Raw genomic sequence first — 23,953 nt, forward strand, 5'->3', positions numbered from 1 at the left:
ATAAATGATGAAGATCCGTGAGATGAACTTCTTACCTGCTCTTTCCTCCGAACAGGTTTTCTTGACTTTGGTAGAGAAATTGAGGCTGCCCTTCAACACAGAGCAATAGCACAATTAGATCTATTTATTTATTTCTCTCCAGCAATTATTTTAAAGGCTCTGGATATTTCACAGAGAATTTATTTTGTCATTACATTAACAAACAGTTTAAAAAAATAGCAACAAATTAACGCCGGTCAATGAGTCTGACGTAAGGCCAAACACAACAGAGGTTATTAAACTGGAATGTTGAGCTCTCTGGAAACTCTCACTGATGAATAGGATTGTTAGATTAGCGAAACAGACAATTTCAGTTTCAGCACAACTGGACACTTCAGACGTCAATCATTTTTAACATCTACGTGAGAATAGTGTATGCAATTAGAATCAATATTCAATTCATGGGTTTTTTCCCATCGAGCACAGGCCCATCCTATGGTGTGAACGGGTGACTGGCCCTTCCTATGGTGTGACCGGGTCCCGGGCCCTTCCTATGGTGTGACCGGGTCCCGGGCCCTTCCTATGGTGTGACCGGGTCCCGGGCCCTTCCTATGGTGTGAACGGGTCCCGGGCCCTTCTTATGGTGTGAACGGGTCCCGAGCCCTTCCTATGGTGTGACCGGGTCCCGGGCCCTTCCTATGGTGTGAACGGGTCCTGAGCCCTTCCTATGTTGTGAACGGGCCCGGGCCCTTCCTATGGTGTGAACCGGTCCAGCGCCCTTCCTATGGTGTGACCGGGTCCCGGGTTGCATGACCCAGCTTTCCCTTTCACACCGCACCGCGAGCCATGTTCAATCCTGCTCGCTACCCAAGTTGAAGTATTGGGTATTTACTGTTCCTAAATGGTTACAATTATGTCTCCCGGACACTCTTGCAGAGGATACTTTGTAGATCCCAGAGCACGGGCCGATGGGGTGGGGGGCGGGTCTTGTCACACAGAGAGCAAGGAAGGCCGCGTGCAGCCTCCGGCTCTCTGGTCTGGAAGTTCCCCCGCCCCCTTCCCATCTCCATGGAAATGGAGGCGTACCGCGAGTCCACACCCCCTGACTCTCAGCATGCCCCCATGTGCCGTGTCATGTGACCCCCTCGGCCGTCTCCATGGAATTGGGGGCGTGCCGCAAGTCCACGCCCCCCTGACGTATAAATCCATTGATACTGCTGTATATGTCCAGTGGTACTGCCATATAATTCCAGTGATACTGCCATATATGTCCATTGGTACTGCCGTATAATTCCAGTGTTACTGCTGTGTAAGTCCAGTGATACTGCTGTATAAATCCATTCCCGTGGTACTGCCGTATAAGTCCAGTGGTACTGCCAAATAATTCCAGTAATACTGCCATAAATGTCCATTGGTACTGCTGTATAATTCCAGTGGTACTGCTGTGTATGTCCAGTGATACTGCCATATAAATCCATTCCCGTGGTACTGCCATATAAGTCCAGTGATACTGCCGTATAATTCCAGTGGTACTGCCCTAGAAGTTCAATGATACTGCCATATAATTCCAGTCCAGTGGTACTGCCGTATAAATCCAGTGGTACTGCCATATAAGTCCAGACCAGTGGTGCTGCCATATAAATTCAGTTGTGCTATCCTGTGCTGTATATTAACTCAAAATAAAGGGATTATTAATATTTAATCCAAATAATTTTTACAGGGTTTTCCCTGTGTGGTGTAGAGGTACGCTCTCCTTTGCTTCATTTTGTTATATAACTTCAGAAAAGTAATGGAGAACAAAAATTTGGAGAATAAAATAGGGAAAGATCAAGAACCACTTCCTCCTAGTGTTGCTGCTGCTGCTGCTGCTGCTGCTGCTGTTGTTGCTGCTGGGAGTCGATCGTCATCCCAGAAGGGGAAGTCGGAAGACCACTTGTACTACTTCAACAAAGCAAATGACTGTCCAACAGTCCTTTGAAAGGAGGATTAAATATGACAGCAGTCATCCTGTTGCAAAGCGGATAGCTGAGGCCTTGACAGCTATGTTGGTGTTAGACGTGCATCCGGTATCCGCCATTAGTGCAGTGAGACTGCAGTGCCAACCCTAGATGGGCCAGGTGTTTGTGCCACACACGTGTCGCTTAGCCATACAGCTACCTCATTACACCTCTTTTACTTCTTTGCATGATGCGCTGTTTTGGGACTATTTTTTTTTAACTGCCAGTGTGGCCGGTGACCCTGGAGACCACATGGACAATGGCGGCCACGGCACTTAAGGGGTTAACCCTTAAGTGCCCGGCACTACTTTGAAGGACAATGGGCGCTTGGCGCCACTTTTAAATGTAAAACATAAAAAGAGAAGAAGATTGCACCCAAAAAAGAGTCTTACGTCTTCTCCTTTTACGTTTTACAGTATTATTGTTGACTCAGGGTGCACCGCCATATAGACTTTATCTGGGAATACTTCTCCTGATCATCTTATTTTGGTTTTTCGTTAATTCTAGAACTGGTGCGGAATCATCCCTCCTGCATGTGCCACTTTTAAATGTACCTGGGCGCTAGGCGCCATCTTTAAAACTGTAAAGGCGCTAGGCGCCGAGTGTTTAAATGTATTATTGTGTGCACTGTGGCCCCGGACCTCTCCGGTGGCCGCAGCAGTATGTGTTAACCCCCGGCGCGCTGTGCACCGGGAAGAGAGTACAATACATGCCGAGGGAGAAGGGAGAGCTGCTGTGTGTGCTGAGGTCTGGAAGCTATGCTCCTGGCACCTCAGCACTACGGAGAGGGGAGCCTCTGCAGTCGGGAGATCAGTTCCTGCTGCAGTGCTCAGTGCTGAGCGCCGGAGACCGGGAGCTCCGCTCCCGACACCCGCGGCAGGGAGTGAGCTGCTGCATCCGGAACGAGTTGTGGGTGCGCCGCTCGCGGAGGACAGGACTAGCCGGCTTCCTAGCGGCGGAGGTGTGTGTAGGTACCTGGACGCTGGGGACCGGAAGCTAGTGCCACGGTGGCCGGGACAAGCATCCCAAGCCACCGAGCTATCAGATAGGGGTGTGCGCCGCAGCATCTGATCTGGGGGCTGCGGTGAGGCAACAGATTTTGGCCACACTGGGTGGCGGTGGGGGGCAGCAGCGGGGCAGGCAACAGTCTGCCTCTGCTGCTGCCAGCTCCCCCCAGTGCACACTGCCGACCCTGGGGAGAGCCCTAGCAGCCAGGCAATGCACTTACTTACTTGATTGTGTCCCAGGAGGGGGGAATCCATGGCTGTGCAGGCTGTTGGATTCCCCCAGATCTTTTCCCCCAAAACGGAATACCTTCTCCTCCAGCATTCTCCATGGAAGTATCATGGGAAGAGAGAGGAAAAGCTCAGCTTTCCAACAAGCTGAGTGGTTTTCAGGAGCTCCATAGAGATCACCCATGGTGAGCAGGAAACCCTGACCGGGGATCTAGGCTGCCCAGCTCTGGAGCCCGAACTCAGGCTGCAGATAGTGAGCTAGGTCCTGGAAGTAAGTTTATCCGGGATAATTTCCCCCAGCCTAGACTGAACGTCACCGGGGCGGATCCAGAGCCTCCATGATGAGACTGTGAAAAGAGAGTGACCACTTTCAGCTTCTCCAGCACAGCCCAGCCTAGAGGAAAAGACTACAGCTGCTAGACAACTGCCAGCACAGCCAACCACAGCATCAAGCAGCCCAGAAGAAAAGATTACAGTGGCTAGATCAGCACATCAACCCCGTATGCCTTTTGCCTCTGGTATGCCTATGTCGCCTAGCAATGCAGAGGATGTTGGTTTCAGCTCATTTGATAATGTGGGGGTGGACAATGATGCTCCTGACCCAAGTGGTTTGCCAACTCCGGCGATGAGTATGAGAAACCACACTGACCTTTCCGTGACTGACCCCTACCAGAATGACCCTAGTAGTCCCCACCTAGATCCCCCTGTAGAGTGTCCCAATTTAGGAGAGATTGAGAGCCGCAGGCAGGAGTTTAGGGATGCTCAACTCTCTGACCCATCCCTGGTAGGCATGAAGCGCGAAGCTGGCAGTGGCCTTGATGGGGATGGGGCAGGAAGTGTGACCTGGTGTGAAGGGTTGAGGTACAGGGTAGCCAGGAAAGTGGGAGGGGATAGACCAGATAGGGAATGTGTCCAACTGGTCCCCCCAGGGAACTTTCCTGCACAACAGGTGTCGGTTGCCAGCGAAACCCCTTTGAATAGCCACTCAGAGATGGACCGTACCCTGAAGTGTCCGACACAGAGCGTAACATGGTCTGGAATGTCGGATGATGCCCACACCAACTGTAAGGCTGGTGCCATGCGTTGGCAGCTGGGGAATTCCAGCATTTGTGTTGTCTCTGGGCCTCTGCCCATAGGAGAACCTTTACAGCAAGTTGCTGTAGACATAACAGGTCCCCTGCCTGTGCGCAGTAGATTGGGGAAGACCCGCAGCCTCCCTGTAGTTGATGCCACATGGGATCCAGAGGCTGGTGGTCTGGCCACCATCACTGTGGCACAGGTAGCGGACAAGGAGGAAAGAGCAGACCTAGGTGATAGGGTAGGTTTCCCGAGTCATAAGTCGACAGAGGAGGATTGGAGGGCAGGTCTGGCAGTCAGGACAGACAAATGCCAGCTAGGAATGACAGAGGTGCAGGTGCCTGGGGCACCATGTGGGGGGAGACAGGGGTGTCCCCAGCCCACATCACCCAGACCGGTACTGACCTTAGAACCTGTAAGGCCCTATGGACACGTTGTCACTGACTTTAGTCCTGTAGAGAACCCCTTTACAGAGATGACTAGGAAGGGCATTCCCAAGTCAGTGGACTTTGCACCCGCTTGTGAGCTTGCATTCCAGTCGTTGAGTACAAGCTCCAGTACTGATGGTGCTGGACTATAGTAAAAACTTTGTTGTACAGACTGATGCATCACAGTATGGACTGGGAGCAGTACTGAGCCAGGAGGTGCCAGATGGACAGGAGCACCCTGTGGCCTATTTGAGCAGACGACTGCTACCACGGGCGGTGGGGTATGCCACAATTGAAAAGGAGTGCTTGGCTATTGTTTGGGCTGTGAAGAAGCTCCAGCCCTATTTGTATGGCTGCCATCTTACGGTGGTAATGGACCACAATCCATTACGTTGGCTTCAGCACACCACGGGGGAAAATGGCAGACTGTTGCGATGGTGCCTTGCTTTTCAGGTTTATGACTTACATATTATCCACAAGCAAAGCAAGGCTCACAGCAATGCGGATGGACTGTCACGTCCGGAGAAGCCTGAACTCCCAGGGAACTCCCAGTAACCCCAATAAGGACTTTGGGACCAGGGACCAAATCGTTGGGACATGGGTCCCTGTTTGACCCGCTTGAATTGAGGGGGGAGTGTGGGCAGAGGCACTGGTGGCCACATGGACAATGGCAGCCATGGCACTTAAGGGGTGAACCCTTAAGTGCCCAGTGCCATTTTGAAGGACAATGGGCGCTTGGCACCACTTTTAAATGTACCTGGGCACTAGGTGCCATCTTTAAAACTGTAAAGGCGCTAGGCGCCGAGTGTTTAAATGTATTATTGTGTGCACCGCAGCCCTGGACCTCTACGGCGGCAGTATGTGTTAACCCCTGGCGCGCCAGGAGGAGAGGAGAGTGCATGCTGGGGGAGAAGGGAGAGCCGCTGTGTGCTGATGTTTGGGAGCTACGCTTCTGTCACCTCAGTGCTACGGAGAGGGAAGCTGCTGCAGTCGGGAGATCAGCTCCCCCTGCAGTGCTCAGTGCGGGAGCTTGGAGGTGTGTGCAGGTAACTGGACGCTGGGGACTGGGAGCTAGGCTCCTGGCGTATCAGCGCTACAGAGGCACAGAGCCACAGTGGCCAGGACGAGCGTCCTGAGCCACCTGCGCCGCAGCCTTTGATCTGGGGGCTGCGGTGAGGCAACAGATTTTGGCCACACTGGGTGGCGGTGGGGGGCAATAGCGGGGAAGGCAACAGTTAGCCCCTGCTTCTGCCAGCTCCCCCCAGTGCACCCTGCCGACCCTGGAGAAAGCCCTAGCAGCCAGGCAATGCACTTACTTGCTTGATTGTGTCCTAGGAGGGGGGAATCCATGGCTGTGCAGGCTGTTGGATTCCCCCAGATTTTTCCCCCAAAACGGAATGCCTTCTCCTCCAGCCTTCCCCATGGAAGTATTATGGGAAGAGAGAGGAAAAGCTCAGCTTTCCAACAAGCTGAGTGGTTTTCTGGAGCTCCATAGAGATCACCTGTGGTGAGCAGGAAACCCTGAACGGGAATCTAGGCTGCCCAGCTCTGGAGCCTGAATTCAGGCTGCAGATAGTGAGCAAGGTCCCGGGCAGATTCCTGGAAGTAAGTTTAGGCAGGAAAACTTCTCCCAGCCTAGATTGAACGTCACCAGGGCAGATACCGATCTTCCAGGATGGGGTGGTCAAAAGAGAGTGACCATTTCCCACTGTCCATAAAGGACAATGGTAGCTGTGCATGTGACCAAGGCATGCACAGCACATGGGTAAACATTGATTGGTTGTAAACCACAAGGCGGACTTACCCCCTGTGGTATTGTGTATTGGAGTAGGATAAAAGGAGGGCAGCTGTCCCATGAAAAGTGGGTTATACCACTCTCATTCTGCTGTAACATCTTGTTGTATTGCTGTTGCCCCTAGCAATAGGGAAGAGTTTTTTTAAAGGAAATGTGAGCAAATAAACATCTTTTGCCTCAAGTTGACCGCTTCATATTGTGATCTGCAGGGCTAGGCGAAACCTGGCTCTATTTCCAGCTGTCCAGGGTGTACCCAGAGTCTCCAAGCTCCGCATCCAGCCAGCTACCGGGTAGAAACCTTGTCAAGCGACTAGTGGGGATTCATCAACATCACACAGGTGTGGTAAGACAGTACGTTGACGCATACAGAGCAGAAATGTGGTTCCATACGCCATGGCTATGAGGAGTCTGGTGGTGGCAGGGTAGTACCCGCCCACTGCACAGTGGGCGGAGTCAGTAACAGGCAGTTACTGACGGTAAGCTGGAATCCCCTAATTGGCCAGGTCCCATATGACCTAGAACTCCATTCTGTGCACTGGGGATGGGACACAAAAGCGCTGCGGGCTCTCGTAAAGGACCATTCGGTCACAGCCATACTGTCTGCCACTGCAGTGCCACTCCTAGATGTGCCAGGTGTTTGTGCCACCCACTTGGGTCGCTTAGCTTAGTCACACAGCTACCTCATTGCACCTCTTTTTTTTCTTTGCATCATGTGCTGTTTGGGGACTATTTTTTAAATCTGCCATCCTGTCTGACACTGCGGTGCCACTCCTAGATGGGCCAGGTGTTTGTGTCAGCCACTTGGGTCGCTTAGCTTAGTCATCCAGCGACCTCAATGCAACTTTTAGACCTAAAAACAATATTGTGAGGTGTTCAGAATAGACTGGAAATGAGTGGAAATTAATGTTATTGAAGTTAATAATACTGTAGGATCAAAATGACCCCCAAATTCTTTGATTTTTAGCTGTTTTTATGTTGTTGTTTTTCAAAAATCGTCAAGATGCTAAACCAAAACCACAACACAAAAGGGTGGTTTTGGCAAAACCAATCCAGATCCAAAACACGAGCGAGGATCCAAAACCAAAATACAAAACACGAAAAGTACCCGCCACACATCTCTAGTTTATGTACACCGCCCACTGGCTGTCACACTGCAGATGGGGCTGCCTCCGATCTGCTCCTGTATGGGAGGGAAGTTTGCTGATTCTAAACGTTCCAGCCCAACAGGAGGCTGAAGCTGTAACCAGTAGGGCCGTAACTACGTGTGTGCCAGTGGTGCCTGGCACACAGCGCAGTCGCCCTTAGGGCGCAACTGCCCGCATCCCAAAACTCTGCGGCATTGTAATGAGTCAAACTGACTCATTATAAGCCGCCTGTACTGTGTGCAGCTGGAGCGAGCATCCAAAGGGGAGGTGGTGATGTTTGCAGTGTGCCCGCCTCCTGACCCCCGCTGCCTGGCTCCCGCCTCCTGACCCCCTGCTGCCCTGCTCCCGCCTCCTGACCCCCGGCTGCCCTGCTCTCACCTACTGTCCCCCGCTGCCCGGCTCCTGCCTCCTGTTCCCCGCTGCCTGCCTCCTGACACTCTGGCTGTCCACCGCTTCCTGGCTCACACCTCCTGAACCCCTGCTGCCCGCCTCCCGTTCCCCGCTGCCCGCCTCCTGACACTCCGGCTGCCTGGCTCCCACTTTAAGGTCCCCCATGCACGGATCCCGCACCCACTCTCTGGCTCCTGCCTCCTGACACGCCGGCAGAGGCAGGTCCATCAACGGCTTCCAGATGCAGAGGCAGGTCCTGCAGTGGCAGTAGTGGCTGCATGAGGAGGAACTGGTGATAAGAGAGGGGACTGACAAGGGAGAGTGCCGAGGCCGTAACAAAGAGAGTGAGTACATATGTGGCTTTACCTGTATATGAGTACATGTTAGTGTGTGTGTGTGTGTGTGTGTGTGTGTGTGTGTGTGTGTATAAATATATATATATATATATATATATGTATATATTTGGCTGTGTGCGCTGTGTATTATATGTGGCTGTGTGTGTATATATGTGGCTGTGCATATATGTGGTTATGTGTGCGGGGAAGGGGGGCACCATTGTCTCTTCGGCCTCTGGTATGTACTTACGCCCCTGACCTGCCGTAATGTGTAAAAAGAGGGACTCTACCTACCGTACTGTGTAAAAAGGGGACTCTGTCTGCCGTACTGTGTAAAAAGGGGACTCTGCCTGCCATGCTGCTATTGGTACAAAACCTGGTTGCTCTGTGGCCCTCTCTACCGGGCAGGACTTGCTGGAACATGTAGTTCCCCTGTACCTGGGATAACGGTCAGCTTTCTGTCTCCATTAGGCCTTTGTGGACTTCTTTTCCCGTGGTGTCCATGCTGAATATAAATCGGATGGGATTACAGTACAGGTAATGGTCCGGTGTGTGTGTATAAGTGTAGAGAGAGAGTATATGGTGGGCAGGGATGTGACGGCCCTCTCTGTATCTCTGCAGTCCGTGCTGCCGTTCTTGGTCTCCACCCCTATGAACCTTTCCATAGAGGATACTATTACTGTAAAAAAAGCAGAGGATTTCGCCAGGGAAGCCCTGAACACCGTGGGGTACACCACTCGGACCGCCGGCTGCCTCTCTCACTCTATACAGGTGTGTGTGATACATCCTGACTACAGGTCCTGGTCTCCATCTAAGAGGCGATGGTTTGGTGACATTCCCCTCCCTCTCTTCTCTCCGCAGAGTTATGCCCTGGAACACTTCATCCCGTGCACCGTCGACATCTTCCCCCTGCTAATAAACTTTGGTATAAAATTCAGCAAGTTGACAGGGAAATCCAAAAAGCAGTAACACGGAGCTGCGGGAAGATGAGCCAACAATGCCGTCTGTTGCTCTACCGGTGACCGCCGCTTGCTGACTCCGGAGTAACTGACAATATTAAGAAGAGTGTGATTTCCTGCAAAATCAATATGTAATGTGATAGTTCATCTGAGACTAGTGCTGCAGCACAAGGGAGTTAACCCCCTCTGCCAGGTAAAGGGCGGGGGGGGGGACACCTGGGCCTCTACTGAGCCCCTCCATTAGACCTGGGTATTTAGTACCCTCTCCCCCCTCTCGGTGCCACTGACGTTATCTATTAAAGCCGATGCTCAAGGGCATAGTGGCGCGTCTAAGTCAGGGCATCTAAACTAAAAACCCAGTATACAGTAAAAAAATAAAAAAAAAAGACACCTTTTATAAAGGGAAGGTTTGGTGCATAAAAACATAAAATTACCAACATGTCATCCACCACACGCAGTGGCAAGGAAAGGCTCAGGCCTTGGCCTTTTTTGAGTGGTGGTTCTGCCCCTGTCAGTGAGGCATCTTCTTCTGCCTCTCATGATGATGCAACCTTTTCATTCAATGTCTAGAAGAGGTGCAAAAAAACTGAAAACCACTAAGGCAGTAGAACAAACTGTGCATTCAGAAACAGAAATGTCACAAATCCCTGAAGAGAATCTATGTGTGTCCAAGAGTGCTATGTGTGAGCCTGATTTTTCTGATACTGTACTCACAGAGAAGCTGCCTTCCACCATTTCTGCTCCCTCTGCAAATGAGGGGATGAGCAGCAGAAGTATACTGTAGTTGATGCCATAGAAATTGAGGATGCCACTGTGGAATTGCAAGAGTATGAGGAGGATATTTGTGTAGCTGATGCTGGTGCTAATGAGGATATTGAGGATGTTTGTGTAAGTTAGGCACCAGTGGAAGCAGCTATTGGCCATGATAAGAAGATGCCCATTGTCATGCCTGGGCATAGGACCAACAAATCCACCTCTTTTGTGTGGAATTATTTTTACCCAAATCCTGCCAACATTTATCATCTGTAGCCTTTGTGGAACCACAGTAAATAGAGGTAGGGATGTTAAGCATCTAGGAACCTCTACCCTGTTATGTCATTTTCAGGGAGCTCATGACAAGTTATTGATAACATCAAAAGCTGGTGCTAAAAATATAACAACAAGCAGTCCAGCATCAGCTAGCTCCCTTCTCTATACTAGATCCCAGAACCTGCAATCTCCACCACCAACACCTTCATACTCAGTATCCTCAGTAATGATTGGAGGTAGTCCTGCATAAAATTTGATAGGATTAGGTGACTCCTACCCATTCCAGGATTCCTCAGAAGAATCTTTGAGCGCTATGCCTGCTGCTGCTGCTGGGAGTGGATCTTCATCCCAGAAGGGGACCAAGCAGACTACTAGTAGTATTATAAAAAATCAATTGACTGTGAAACAGTCCTTGGCAAGGGGAAGAAAGTATGACAGCTCTCACCCAGTCGCACAGCGGATCACATATGTCATCACGGCTATGCTAGTATTAGATGTGCATCCAATATTCGCCATTAATGCAGTGGGTTTTATACAGTTAATTGAGGTCCTGTGTCCCTGGTACCAAATTCCATCTCTGTTCCATTTTAGCCAAATAGCCATTCCTTGGCTATACCAGGATGTTAAAAAAACTTCATTATTGGCCTTCAAAATGCCATTGTACCAACTGTCTACTTAACCACAGATACAGTATGTGCACAAGCGGTAGTGGGCAAACTAAAGATTACATGACTGTGACAGCCCACTGGGTGAGATAATTGCCTTCAGCATCAGAAGCAGTATCAAACAATGCCAGCTCATTCAGAGGCAGACTACTCTGTGTGACTACTCATATTTCAAGAGACTTTCTCACATATAAGACTGTCTACCACTCTTATAGAAATGCCCTGGACACTGCCAAACAAACATATTTCCAACCTCTCATCTCTGCTCAAGCCTCTAACCCCAAACAACTCTTTAATACATTTAAATCACTTCTGAATCCTCCCGCACCTGCCCCACCCGCCACTATCAAGGCACAGGATCTTGCTTCATACTTCAAGGAGAAGATTGATAAGATCCGAGATGAAATGGTATGCTCTTCGGCAGCCAGTGACCTGCTCCGTTCTTTACCTGAACCCTCTGGCACTCTCTCTTCATCTGATCCCACAAATGAAGATGAAGTATTATCACTCTTCTCATCCTGCTTCTCTACTACCTCTCCTCTTGATCCTTTACCCTCACAAATAAGTAAAGCTCTGTCTCTGGTGCTCATCCCTACCTTAACTAACATCTGTAATCTCTCTCTCTACTTGTATCTTTCCTTCACTCTTCAAGCATGCAGTGATTACTCCCATTTAAAAAAAAAAAAAATTCTGACCCTAATGCTCTCTCAAACTACCGCCCTATCTCTCAGCTCCCTTGTCTCTCTAAGCTACTTGAGAGACTTGCCTACACTCGACTCACACACTTTATTGGACCCTCTTCAGTCAGGCTTCTGTTCCCAACATTCCACAGAGACAGCACTGACTAAAGTGGTTAATGATTTGGTCACTACGAAGTCTAAAGGACATTACTCACTACTTATTCTTCTACATTTATCTGCTGCATTTGACACTGTTGACCACTCTCTTCTTATACAAACACTACAATCTCTAGGTCTTAAAGACACAGCCCTTTCTTGGTTCCTATCGTACCTTTCTAATTGCTCCTTCAGTGTTCGCTTCTCTGAATCTACCTCCTGTTCGCTACCTCTTTCAGTTGGAGTACCGCAAGGCTCAGTCTTGGGTCCTCTGCTTTTCTCTATCTATACCTCATCTCTTGGTAAACTAATCAGCTCTTTTGGTTTTCAGTATCATCTGTACGCAGATGATACTCAAATCTACCTATCCTCCCCTGACTTGTCCCTATCTGTACTGGGCCATGTCACTGACTGCTTTTCTGCCGCTTCATCTTGGATGACATCTCGCCACCTCAAACTTAATGTTTCAAAGACAGAGTTAATTATATTTCCACCGGCCAATAGTAGGTACCAACCTGATATCTCTATCACTGTTGAAAACTCGACTATCTACCCTACCCCACAAGCTCGCTGCCTAGGTGTCATCCTTGACTCTGATCTGTCCTTTGTTCCCCACATTCAATCTGTCTCAAAATCATGTTACATGCATCTAAAAAACATATTCAAAATACGACCATACCTTACACAAGACACTGGTAAAACTGTAATCCACGCTCTCATTATCTCCCGCATTGATTATTGTAATAGTCTCCTAACTGGTCTTCCCAAAACGAGACTCTCACCACTACAATCCATTCTGAATGCAGCGGTGAGGCTAATCTTCCTTGCTAGACGTTCATCGTCTGCAGATCCACTCTGTCAGTGCCTCCATTGGTTACCTGTATTCTACCATATTCAATATAAAATACTTTTACTCACACACAAGGCCACTAACCAAACTACACCAACGTACATCACTTCGCTTATCTCAAAATATCTCCCAACCCGACCTCTTCGCTCTTCACAAGACCTGCGTCTCTCATCCACACTCATTACTCGCTCCCACTCACGATTGCAGGACTTTCATCGGGCTGCACCCACTCTGTGGAATGCCCTACCACGTACAATAAGACTCTCCTCTAGTCTCCAAACCTTCAAGCGATCCCTGAAAACTCACCTCTTCAGGCAAGCATATCAAATTCCAGAACCGCCCACATAAATTTCATAAACCTTCCTATCAAAGTGCATCTGCTCTGCACAGTCCACACATATCCTCACATGTCTTCTCATTCTTCACTTTCCCTTCCTCTCGACCCCGATTCATCATTGCTGTGTGACCATATCATACAGCCCACCAAGAACCTTTTCAATCTGACGGACAACTATGCAATAGATAGCACCTTTCCTTGTGTATACATGCATATTTCCCTATAGATTGTAAGCTTGCGAGCAGGGCCTTCCTACCTCTATTACTGTTTGTTATTACCCAGTTTTGTTATATCATTGTTATTTCCAATTGTAAAGTGCAACAGAATTTGCTGCGCTATATAAGAAACTGTTAATAAAAATAATAATAATAAATAAGTATGTCACCAGATTCAATAAGAGGCATTCCACTGACAACCTCTTAGAAAAACTAGGGGTGACAAAAACATGGCTTCCGCTTACCCCACTTGTTCTCTCCTCAGGATTTATGATATCTGATAACTCCACATATATTGCGAAAGCATTACAGCTGGGTAAATTCCAACACATCCCTCACATAATCAACTTAGTGGTACAGGGCTTTTAAAAAGAGCAGGGGCATGCAGGAGATGCTGTCTGTGGCCCAAAAAATTTGACGTTTTCAGCATTCAGCAACAGCATGCGGAAGATTGCAGCACCTGCAAGTACAGTTTAATTTGCCCTGCCATCAACTAAAGCAAGAGGTGATAACAAGGTGGAACTCCACCCTTTATATGCTTCAGTGGATGGAGGAACAGCAAAAAGCCATGCTTAACTATACAACAAGCCATGACATTGGGAGAGGAGAAGGTATGTACCTTAGCCCAGCACAGTGGAGAGTACTTCCTGTCTTGTGCAAGATGCTGAAACCCTTTGAAGCAGCCACCTGTGAAGTGAGTACTGACACTGCTAGCTTGAGTAAGGTGAATCCCCTAATTACACTTTTGGAAAATCAGCTGGAGAAATTGAAGGAGGAGATTAAACAAAGCAAATCCACAAAGTATGCCAGACTTGTACAGTACAGTAGATCAAGTCTTTCTCTAATGTCCTAGAGGATGTTGGGACTCCGTAAGGACCATGGGGAATAGACGGGCTCCGCAGGAGACATGGGCACTTTAAGAAAGACTTTGACTCTGGGTGTGCACTGGCTCCTCCCTCTATGCCCCTCCTCCAGACCTCAGTTTGAGACTGCGCCCAGAGGAGATAGGTGCACTGTAAGGAGCTCTCCTGAGTTTCCTGCTAAGAAAGTATATTTGTTAGGTTTTTTATTTTCAGGGAGCACTGCTGGCAATAGACTCCCTGCATCGAGGGACTGAGGAGAGAGAAGCAACCCTACTTCTCTGAGTTGCAAGGTCTTGTTTCTTAGGCTAATGGACACCATTAGCTCCAGAGGGATTGGAACACAGGTTCGTCCTGGACGTTCGTCCCAGAGCCGCGCCGCCGTCCTCCTCACAGAGCCAGAAGAAAGAAGCCGGGTGAGTATGAGAAGAAAGAAGGATTCAAGGGTGGCAGAAGACTTTGTGAGCTTCACTGAGGTAACGCACAGCACTGCAGCTGTGCGCCATTGCTCCCATACACCTCACACACTCCGGTCACTGTAAGGGTGCAGGGCGCAGGGGGGCCGCCCTGGGCAGCAATACAAACCTCTCCTATGGCAATAAGAGATATATACATGTACAGTTGGGCACTGTACATGTATATAAAAGAGCCCCCGCCATGTTTTACATATTTTGAGCGGGACAGAAGCCCGCCACCGAGGGGGCGGGGCTTCTCCCTCAGCACTCACCAGCGCCATTTCTCTCCACAGCACAGCGCTGAGAGGAAGCTCCCTGGACTCTCCCCTGCTTACAGACGGTGACAGTGGATTTTCAAAAGGGGGGGGCACATAATTGGCGGTATACAGGTGTTTCAGCACTATTGGAAGGAACATACTGTGTTTTTTTCCTGGGTTATAGCGCTGGGGTGTGTGCTGGCATACTCTCTCTCTGTCTCTCCAAAGGGCCTAGGGGGAACCTGTCTTCAGAAAAGAGATTCCCTGTGTGTGTGGAGTGTGTCGGTACGTGTGTGTCGACATGTTTGACGCTGAAGGCTCACCTAAGGAGGAGGGGGAGTGCATGCATGTCAGGTCGCCGTCGGCAGCGCAGACACCGGACTGGATGGATATGTGGAATATCTTGAGTGCTAATGTAAATTTATTACATAAGAGATTAGACAAGGCTGAGGCTAGGGAACAGGCAGGTAGTCAGACCATGCCTGTCCCAGTGGCACCGGGACCTTCCGGGTCTCAGAAGCGCACATTATCCCAAATCACTGACACAGATACCGACACGGATTCAGATTCCAGTGTCAATTATGAGGATGCAAAATTACAGCCAAAAGTGGCTAAGGGTATTCGTTATATGATTATTGCTATAAAAGACGTTTTGCTTATCACTGAGGAACCCGCTGTCCCGGACACGAGGGTACACATGTATAAAGAGAAAAAACCTGAGGTCACCTTTCCGTCCTCATATGAGCTAAGCGAATTGTGCGAAAAGGCTTGGGAATCTCCAGACAGGAGACTGCAAATTCCCAAAAGGATTCTTATGGTGTATCCCTTCCCACAAAAGGACAGGATACGATGGGAATCTTCGCCTAAGGTGGACAATGTGTTAACGCGCTTATCAAAAAAAGTAGCACTGCCATCCCAGGATACTGCTACCCTCAAAGATGCTGCTGATCGCAAGCAGGAAGTTACCATGAAGTCCATTTACACGCATTCTGGTACTATTATTAGGCCGGCTATGGCATCAGCCTGGGTTTGTAGTGCTGTCGCAGCGTGGACTGATTCCCTATCAGCAGAGATTGAAACTCTGGATAAGGATACCATTTTGATGACCCTAGGGCATATAAAAGATGCTGCGTTATATATGAGGGATGCTCAAAGAGACATTTGTTTACTAAGCTCTAGAATAAATGCTATGTCTATTTCTGCTAGGCGACTCTTGTGGACCCGGCAGTGGATGGGGGATGCCGACTCAAAACAACATATGGAGTCGTTGCCTTACAAGGGGGAAGAGTTGTTTGGAGAAGGCCTCTCGGACCTTGTCTCTACTGCTACAGCAGGTAAATCTAATTTTTTGCCTTATGTTCCCCCGCAACCTAAGAAGGCACCTCATTATCAAATGCAGTCCTTTCGTTCAAATAAAGGCAAAAAGGTACGGGGATCGTCCTTTCTTGCCAGAGGTTAGGGCAAGGGGAAGAAGCTGCACACAGCTAGTTCCCAGGAGCAGAAGTCCTCCCCTGCGTCGGCAAAATCCACCGCATGACGCTGGGGCTTCCCTGGTGGAGTCAGCTCAAGTGGGGGCACGTCTTCGATTTTTCAGCCACATCTGGGTTCACTCACGGGTGGATCCCTGGGCACTAGAGATTGTTTCTTAGGGATACAGGCTGAAATTCGAAGAGGTGCCTCCTCGCCGGTTTTTCAAGTCGGCTCTGCCAGCTTCTTCTTCAGAGAGGGAGTTAGTGTTAAATGCGATTCAAAAATTGTATCTTCAACAGGTGATAGTCAAGGTTCCCTTCTGCAACAAGGAAAGGGGTATTACTCAACCCTGTTTGTGGTACCGAAACCGGACGGTTCGGTCAGACCCATTTTGAATTTAAAATCCCTGAACCTGTACTTAAAAAAGTTCAAGTTCAACATGGAATCACTCAGAGCGGTCATTGCAAGCCTGGAGGGGGGGATTGGATGGTTTCCCTAGACATAAAGGATGCATACCTTCATGTTCCGATATTTCCTCCTCATCAGGCGTTCCTGAGATTTGCGGTACAGGACTGTCATTACCAATTTCAGATGTTGCCGTTTGGGCTTTCCACGGCCCCGAGGATTTTTACCAAGGTAATGGCGGAGATGATGGTGCTCCTGCGCAAGCAGGGTGTCACAATTATCCCATACTTGGACGATCTCCTCATAAAGGCGAGATCTCGAGAGAAGTTACTGGACAGCGTATCACTGTCTATGAAGACGTTACAGCAACACGGCTGGATTCTCAATATTTCGAAGTCACAGCTGGTTCCTACAAAGCGTCTGATCTTTTTGGGCCTGATTCTGAACACAGACCAGAAAAAGGTTTTTCTTCCGATGGAAAAGGCTCAGGAGCTGGTCAAGAATCTATTGAAGCCAAAAAAGGTTTCAGTGCATCACTGCACCCGTGTCCTGGGGAAGATGGTGGCATCTTACGAGGCCATCCCCTTCGGCAGGTTCCATGCAAGGACTTTTCAATGGGACCTACTGGACAAGTGGTCCGGGTCTCATTTACAAATGCATCAAAGGATCAACCTGTCTCCCAGAGCCAGGGTATCTCTCCTGTGGTGGCTACACAGTACTCACCTCCTAGAGGGCCGCAGGTTCGGCATTCAGGACTGGATCCTGGTGACCACGGACGCAAGCCTCCGAGGTTGGGGAGCAGTCACACTGGGAAGAAATTTCCAAGGTCTCTGGTCAAGTCTAGAGACTTGTCTCCACATCAACGTCCTGGAGTTGAGGGCCATATACAACGCCCTACGTCAAGCGGAGGTATTACTTCGCAACAAGCCAGTTCTGATTCAGTCGGACAATGTCACAGCAGTGGCTCATGTAAACTGCCAAGGCGGCACAAGGAGCAGGGTGGCAATGGCAGAAGCCACCAGGATTCTTCGCTGGGCGGAAGGTCATGTAAGCGCACTATCAGCAGTGTTCATTCCGGGAGTGGACAACTGGGAAGCGGACTTCCTCAGCAGACACGATCTGCATCCGGGAGAGTGGGGGCTTCATCAGGAAGTCTTCGCACAGATCGTGGGTCGGTGGGGACTGCCCTAAATAGACATGATGGCGTCCCGTCTCAACAAAAAGCTAAAGCGGTATTGCGCCAGGTCAAGGGACCCTCAGGCGGTGGCGGTAGATGCCCTGGTGACGCCTTGGGTGTTCAGGACGGTCTATGTGTTCCCTTCTATTCCTCTCATACCCAAGGTTAAGAGGAGTGAGAACAATCTTCGTTGCTCCGGATTGGCTACGAAGGACTTGGTATCCGGATCTGCAGGAGTTGCTCACAGACGATTTGTGGCCTCTTCCTCTACGACAGGACCTACTGCAACAGGGGCCCTGTATGTTCCAAGACTTAACGCGGCTGCGTTTGACGGCATGGCGGTTGAACACCGGATCCTAACGGAAAAAGGTATTCCGGAGGAGGTCATTCCTACCCTGATTAAGGCTAGGAAGGACGTGACATCGAAACATTATCACCGCATATGGAGAAAATATGTTTCTTGGTGTGAGGCCAGGAGTACTCCTACGGAGGAATTCCATTTGGGCCGTCTCCTTCACTTCCTTCAGACTGGAGTGAATTTGGGCCTAAAATTAGGGTCCATAAAGGTTCAAATTTCGGCTTTATCCATTTTCTTTCAAAAGGAATTGGCTTCTCTTCCTGAAGTTCAGACATTCGTGAAGGGAGTACTGCATATTCAGCCCCCGTTTGTACCTCCGGTGGCGCCTTGGGACCTTAACGTGGTCGTAAGTTTCCTTAAGTCACATTGGTTTGAACCACTCAACGCGGTGGAGTTGAAGTACCTCACTTGGAAGGTGGTCATGTTGCTAGCCTTAGCTTCAGCAAGGCGTGTTTCGGAACTGGCGGCTTTGTCACATAAAAGCCCCTATGGTTTTTCATGTGGATAGGGCGGAATTGAGGACTCGTCCTCACTTCCTTCCTAAGGTGGTCTCATCTTTTCATATGAACCAACCTATTGTAGTGCCTGTGGAGGACTTGGAGGATTCCGAGTCCCTTGATGTGGTCAGGGCTTTGAGGATTTATGTGGCCAGAACAGCTAGGGTCAGGAAGACAGAAGCTTTGTTTGTTTTATATGCGGCCAACAAGATTGGCGCTCCTACTTCAAAGCAGACTATTGCTCGCTGGATCTGTAACACCATTCAGCAGGCGCATTCTACGGCAGGTTTGCCGTTGCCAAAATCGGTTAAGGCCCATTCCACTAGGAAGGAGGGCTCTTCTTGGGCGGCTGCCCGAGGGGTCTCGGCACTACAGTTGTGCCGAGCAGCTACTTGGTCGGGGTCAAACACCTTTGCAAAGTTCTATAAGTTTGATACCCTGGCTAATAAGGAGATTCTGTTCGCTCAATCTGTGCTGCAGAGTCATCCGCACTCTCCCGCCCATTTGGGAGCTTTGGTATAATCCCCATGGTCCTTACGGAGTCCCAGCATCCTCTAGGACGTTAGAGAAAATAAGATTTTAAACCTACCGGTAAATCTTTTTCTCGTAGTCCGTAGAGGATGCTGGGCGCCCGTCCCAAGTGCGGACTTCTTCTGCAAAACTTGTATATAGTTACTGCTTACATAAGGGTTATGTTGTAGTTTCATAGCTTTTGGACCGAGACTATGTTGTTTGTTCATACTGTTAACTGGGTAGTTTATCACAAGTTATACAGTGTGATTGGTGTGGCTGGTGTGAATCTTGTCCTTGGATTAACAAAAATCCTTTCCTCGTACTGTCCATCTCCTCTGGGCACAGTTCCTCTAACTGAGGTCTGGAGGAGGGGCATAGAGGGAGGAGCCAGTGCACACCCAGAGTCAAAGTCTTTCTTAAAATGCCCATGTCTCCTGCGGAGCCCGTCTATTCCCCATGGTCCTTGCGGAGTCCCAGCATTCTCTACGGACTACGAGAAAAAGATTTACCGGTACTTATTTTTATTCACTTGGCCAGGATTCCAGTTGCCAATATCTTAAAATCTGATCACATTTTAGCAACCATGCTTAATCCTAGGTTTAAGTTGTACGCTATGTCTTTCTTTCCAACTGATCCAGATCTTAAGAGATGCAAAGAGCAAGTTGGCAGCTCAAGTGACACATGGCACTGCGATGTCTCCTTATTCAGTTTCTTCATCAGCAACCAGAAAAAACTAAACTTTCCCAAAAGACCCAGTGATGATGCAGATAAGTCAACACAACATTTTGACATCTGGTCAGGTCTAAAAGAATTGCCCAACATTAGTTACAACTCTACAATAACTCTATCTGATACAATCACCATCCAAAGAATGGTGGATGATTATTTTCATGACACCATGCAAATAGGGATGTCACAGAGTTCCTTCAAGTACTGATGGAATAAAAAGGCAGTTTGGAGGCCCTTTTACAATTTGGCTTTGCATTACTTAAGCTGCCCACCTTCCAGTGTGTACTTGGAGAGAGCTTTCAGCACAGCAGGGAACATTGTGAGCGAAAGACATAGAAGGCTATTTCCTCAAAATGTGGAAAAGATCATGTTCAACAAAATGAACTGGAAATTCCACAAGGTAGGCCTTTCCTGGTAATTATGTCAAAGTACAAAAATGTCTGTAATGGTGGATTCAAGCAGGGATGAATTAATATAATGTGAGGATGATGGCAATGGCAATGACATCTAGCCACTTTATAGCTGTTTCTATAAGCTGATTGATAGCTTGTTTAGTGGAGGCCCAGACAATCCAAGCACTTCAGCCACAAAAGTGTCAGTCCCTGTTGCTGAAGTGCTTGGTTTGTTAAAGTATGTATGTTCTTTTTAATAGCCAACATAAGGGTGGAAGGGAGGGCCCAATGATTATTCCATCTTGCACCACCTTTCATTTCTGCCACTGCTGTGTGGCAAAGTTTCATAGATGTGCTGTAAATTGCTGTGTGTGTCAAACAGCCAGCTCACTGCAGCCTTTGGCCAATAAGGATTAAAAAAAATATTGTGAGCTGTGAGGCGGTCAAAATTAACTGGAAATTAGTGTTTTTTAGGTTAATAATTGTCTAGGAGCAAAAAAAGACCCAAATTATGTGATGTTTAGCTTATTTGCTCAATTAAAAAAAAAAATCCAGATTCAGTCAGTCACGGCGGTTTGGCAAATCTAAATCCAATTCCAAAGCTGGATGTTGAGGTGTGTATTCACATGAATGCAGCAGAAGGAATGATTACATAGACAGAATTATGTCTGTCTCTCAGCAGTCAGTATATATGAAAATGTATAAAGAACAAATTGTAAGTAGGTGCTATTTTAAAACCAAGTTTGTTTTTTTTGTATGATACAGATCAATTAATGCTCAGCTGCAGTGATTAAGTGTGCTTGTGTATGAATTAGGATTCAATAGACAGGGGAATCCTGAAAACCTACACACCAGTATAAAGTTAAATTATCACTGTGAATATATGATATGATATGGCTGATGTAACCACCACCCACAAGTACTTACTGTATAAGGTAAAAAAGAAATAGATATTACCTATTAAATAGAGATGAGCGCCTGAAATTTTTCGGGTTTTGTGTTTTGGTTTTGGGTTCGGTTCCGCGGCCGTGTTTTGGGTTCGAACGCGTTTTGGCAAAACCTCACCGAATTTTTTTTGTCGGATTCGGGTGTGTTTTGGATTCGGGTGTTTTTTTCAAAAAACACTAAAAAACAGCTTAAATCATAGAATTTGGGGGTCATTTTGATCCCAAAGTATTATTAACCTCAAAAACCATAATTTACACTCATTTTCAGTCTATTCTGAATACCTCACACCTCACAATATTATTTTTAGTCCTAAAATTTGCACCGAGGTCGCTGTGTGAGTAAGATAAGCGACCCTAGTGGCCGACACAAACACCGGGCCCATCTAGGAGTGGCACTGCAGTGTCACGCAGGATGTCCCTTCCAAAAAACCCTCCCCAAACAGCACATGACGCAAAGAAAAAAAGAGGCGCAATGAGGTAGCTGTGTGAGTAAGATTAGCGACCCTAGTGGCCGACACAAACACCGGGCCCATCTAGGAGTGGCACTGCAGTGTCACGCAGGATGGCCCTTCCAAAAAACCCTCCCCAAACAGCACATGACGCAAAGAAAAAAAGAGGCGCAATGAGGTAGCTGTGTGAGTAAGATTAGCGACCCTAGTGGCCGACACAAACACCGGGCCCATCTAGGAGTGGCACTGCAGTGTCACGCAGGATGTCCCTTCCAAAAAACCCTCCCCAAACAGCACATGACGCAAAGAAAAAAAGAGGCGCAATGAGGTAGCTGTGTGAGTAAGATTAGCGACCCTAGTGGCCGACACAAACACCGGGCCCATCTAGGAGTGGCACTGCAGTGTCACGCAGGATGTCCCTTCCAAAAAACCCTCCCCAAACAGCACATGACGCAAAGAAAAAAAGAGGCGCAATGAGGTAGCTGACTGTGTGAGTAAGATTAGCGACCCTAGTGGCCGACACAAACACCGGGCCCATCTAGGAGTGGCACTGCAGTGTCACGCAGGATGTCCCTTCCAAAAAACCCTCCCCAATCAGCACATGATGCAAAGAAAAAGAAAAGAAAAAAGAGGTGCAAGATGGAATTGTCCTTGGGCCCTCCCACCCACCCTTATGTTGTATAAACAAAACAGGACATGCACACTTTAACCAACCCATCATTTCAGTGACAGGGTCTGCCACACGACTGTGACTGATATGACGGGTTGGTTTGGACCCCCCCCAAAAAAGAAGCAATTAATCTCTCCTTGCACAAACTGGCTCTACAGAGGCAAGATGTCCACCTCATCTTCACCCTCCGATATATCACCGTGTACATCCCCCTCCTCACAGATTATCAATTCGTCCCCACTGGAATCCACCATCTCAGCTCCCTGTGTACTTTGTGGAGGCAATTGCTGCTGGTCAATGTCTCCGCGGAGGAATTGATTATAATTCATTTTAATGAACATCATCTTCTCCACATTTTCTGGATGTAACCTCGTACGCCGATTGCTGACAAGGTGAGCGGCGGCACTAAACACTCTTTCGGAGTACACACTTGTGGGAGGGCAACTTAGGTAGAATAAAGCCAGTTTGTGCAAGGGCCTCCAAATTGCCTCTTTTTCCTGCCAGTATAAGTACGGACTGTGTGACGTGCCTACTTGGATGCGGTCACTCATATAATCCTCCACCATTCTATCAATGTTGAGAGAATCATATGCAGTGACAGTAGACGACATGTCCGTAATCGTTGTCAGGTCCTTCAGTCCGGACCAGATGTCAGCATCAGCAGTCGCTCCAGACTGCCCTGCATCACCGCCAGCGGGTGGGCTCGGAATTCTGAGCCTTTTCCTCGCACCCCCAGTTGCGGGAGAATGTGAAGGAGGAGATGTTGACAGGTCGCGTTCCGCTTGACTTGACAATTTTGTCACCAGCAGGTCTTTCAACCCCAGCAGACCTGTGTCTGCCGGAAAGAGAGATCCAAGGTAGGCTTTAAATCTAGGATCGAGCACGGTGGCCAAAATGTAGTGCTCTGATTTCAACAGATTGACCACCCGTGAATCCTTGTTAAGCGAATTAAGGGCTGCATCCACAAGTCCCACATGCCTAGCGGAATCGCTCCCTTTTAGCTCCTTCTTCAATGCCTCCAGCTTCTTCTGCAAAAGCCTGATGAGGGGAATGACCTGACTCAGGCTGGCAATGTCTGAACTGACTTCACGTGTGGCAAGTTCAAAGGGCATCAGAACCTTGCACAACGTTGAAATCATTCTCCACTGCACTTGAGACAGGTGCATTCCACCTACTATATCGTGCTCAATTGTATAGGCTTGAATGGCCTTTTGCTGCTCCTCCAACCTCTGAAGCATATAGAGGGTTGAATTCCACCTCGTTACCACTTCTTGCTTCAGATGATGGCAGGGCAGGTTCAGTAGTTTTTGGTGGTGCTCCAGTCTTCTGTACGTGGTGCCTGTACGCCGAAAGTGTCCCGCAATTTTTCTGGCCACCGACAGCATCTCTTGCACGCCCCTGTCGTTTTTTAAAAAATTCTGCACCACCAAATTCAAGGTATGTGCAAAACATGGGACGTGCTGGAATTTGCCCATATTTAATGCACACACAATATTGCTGGC

At 48.5% G+C, this 23,953-nt stretch overlaps 1 protein-coding gene across 1 annotated transcript in view; it reads left to right on the top strand.

Annotated features, from left to right (window-relative positions):
- LOC134935944 (very-long-chain 3-oxoacyl-CoA reductase-B-like) overlaps positions 1-13,446 on the top strand; it is a 138,960-nt gene extending 125,514 nt beyond the window's left edge. Inside the window, exons 9-11 of the mRNA XM_063930802.1 lie at positions 8,853-8,918; positions 9,003-9,152; positions 9,243-13,446. Of these exons, the coding sequence (XP_063786872.1) occupies positions 8,853-8,918; positions 9,003-9,152; positions 9,243-9,350 (324 nt within the window). The 3' untranslated portion in view covers positions 9,351-13,446. The remainder of the gene's footprint in view (positions 1-8,852; positions 8,919-9,002; positions 9,153-9,242) is intronic.
- Positions 13,447-23,953: the final 10,507 nt, after the last annotated feature.

Source organism: Pseudophryne corroboree, chromosome 6, assembly GCF_028390025.1.
Source record: "Pseudophryne corroboree isolate aPseCor3 chromosome 6, aPseCor3.hap2, whole genome shotgun sequence".
NCBI lineage: Eukaryota > Metazoa > Chordata > Amphibia > Anura > Myobatrachidae > Pseudophryne > Pseudophryne corroboree.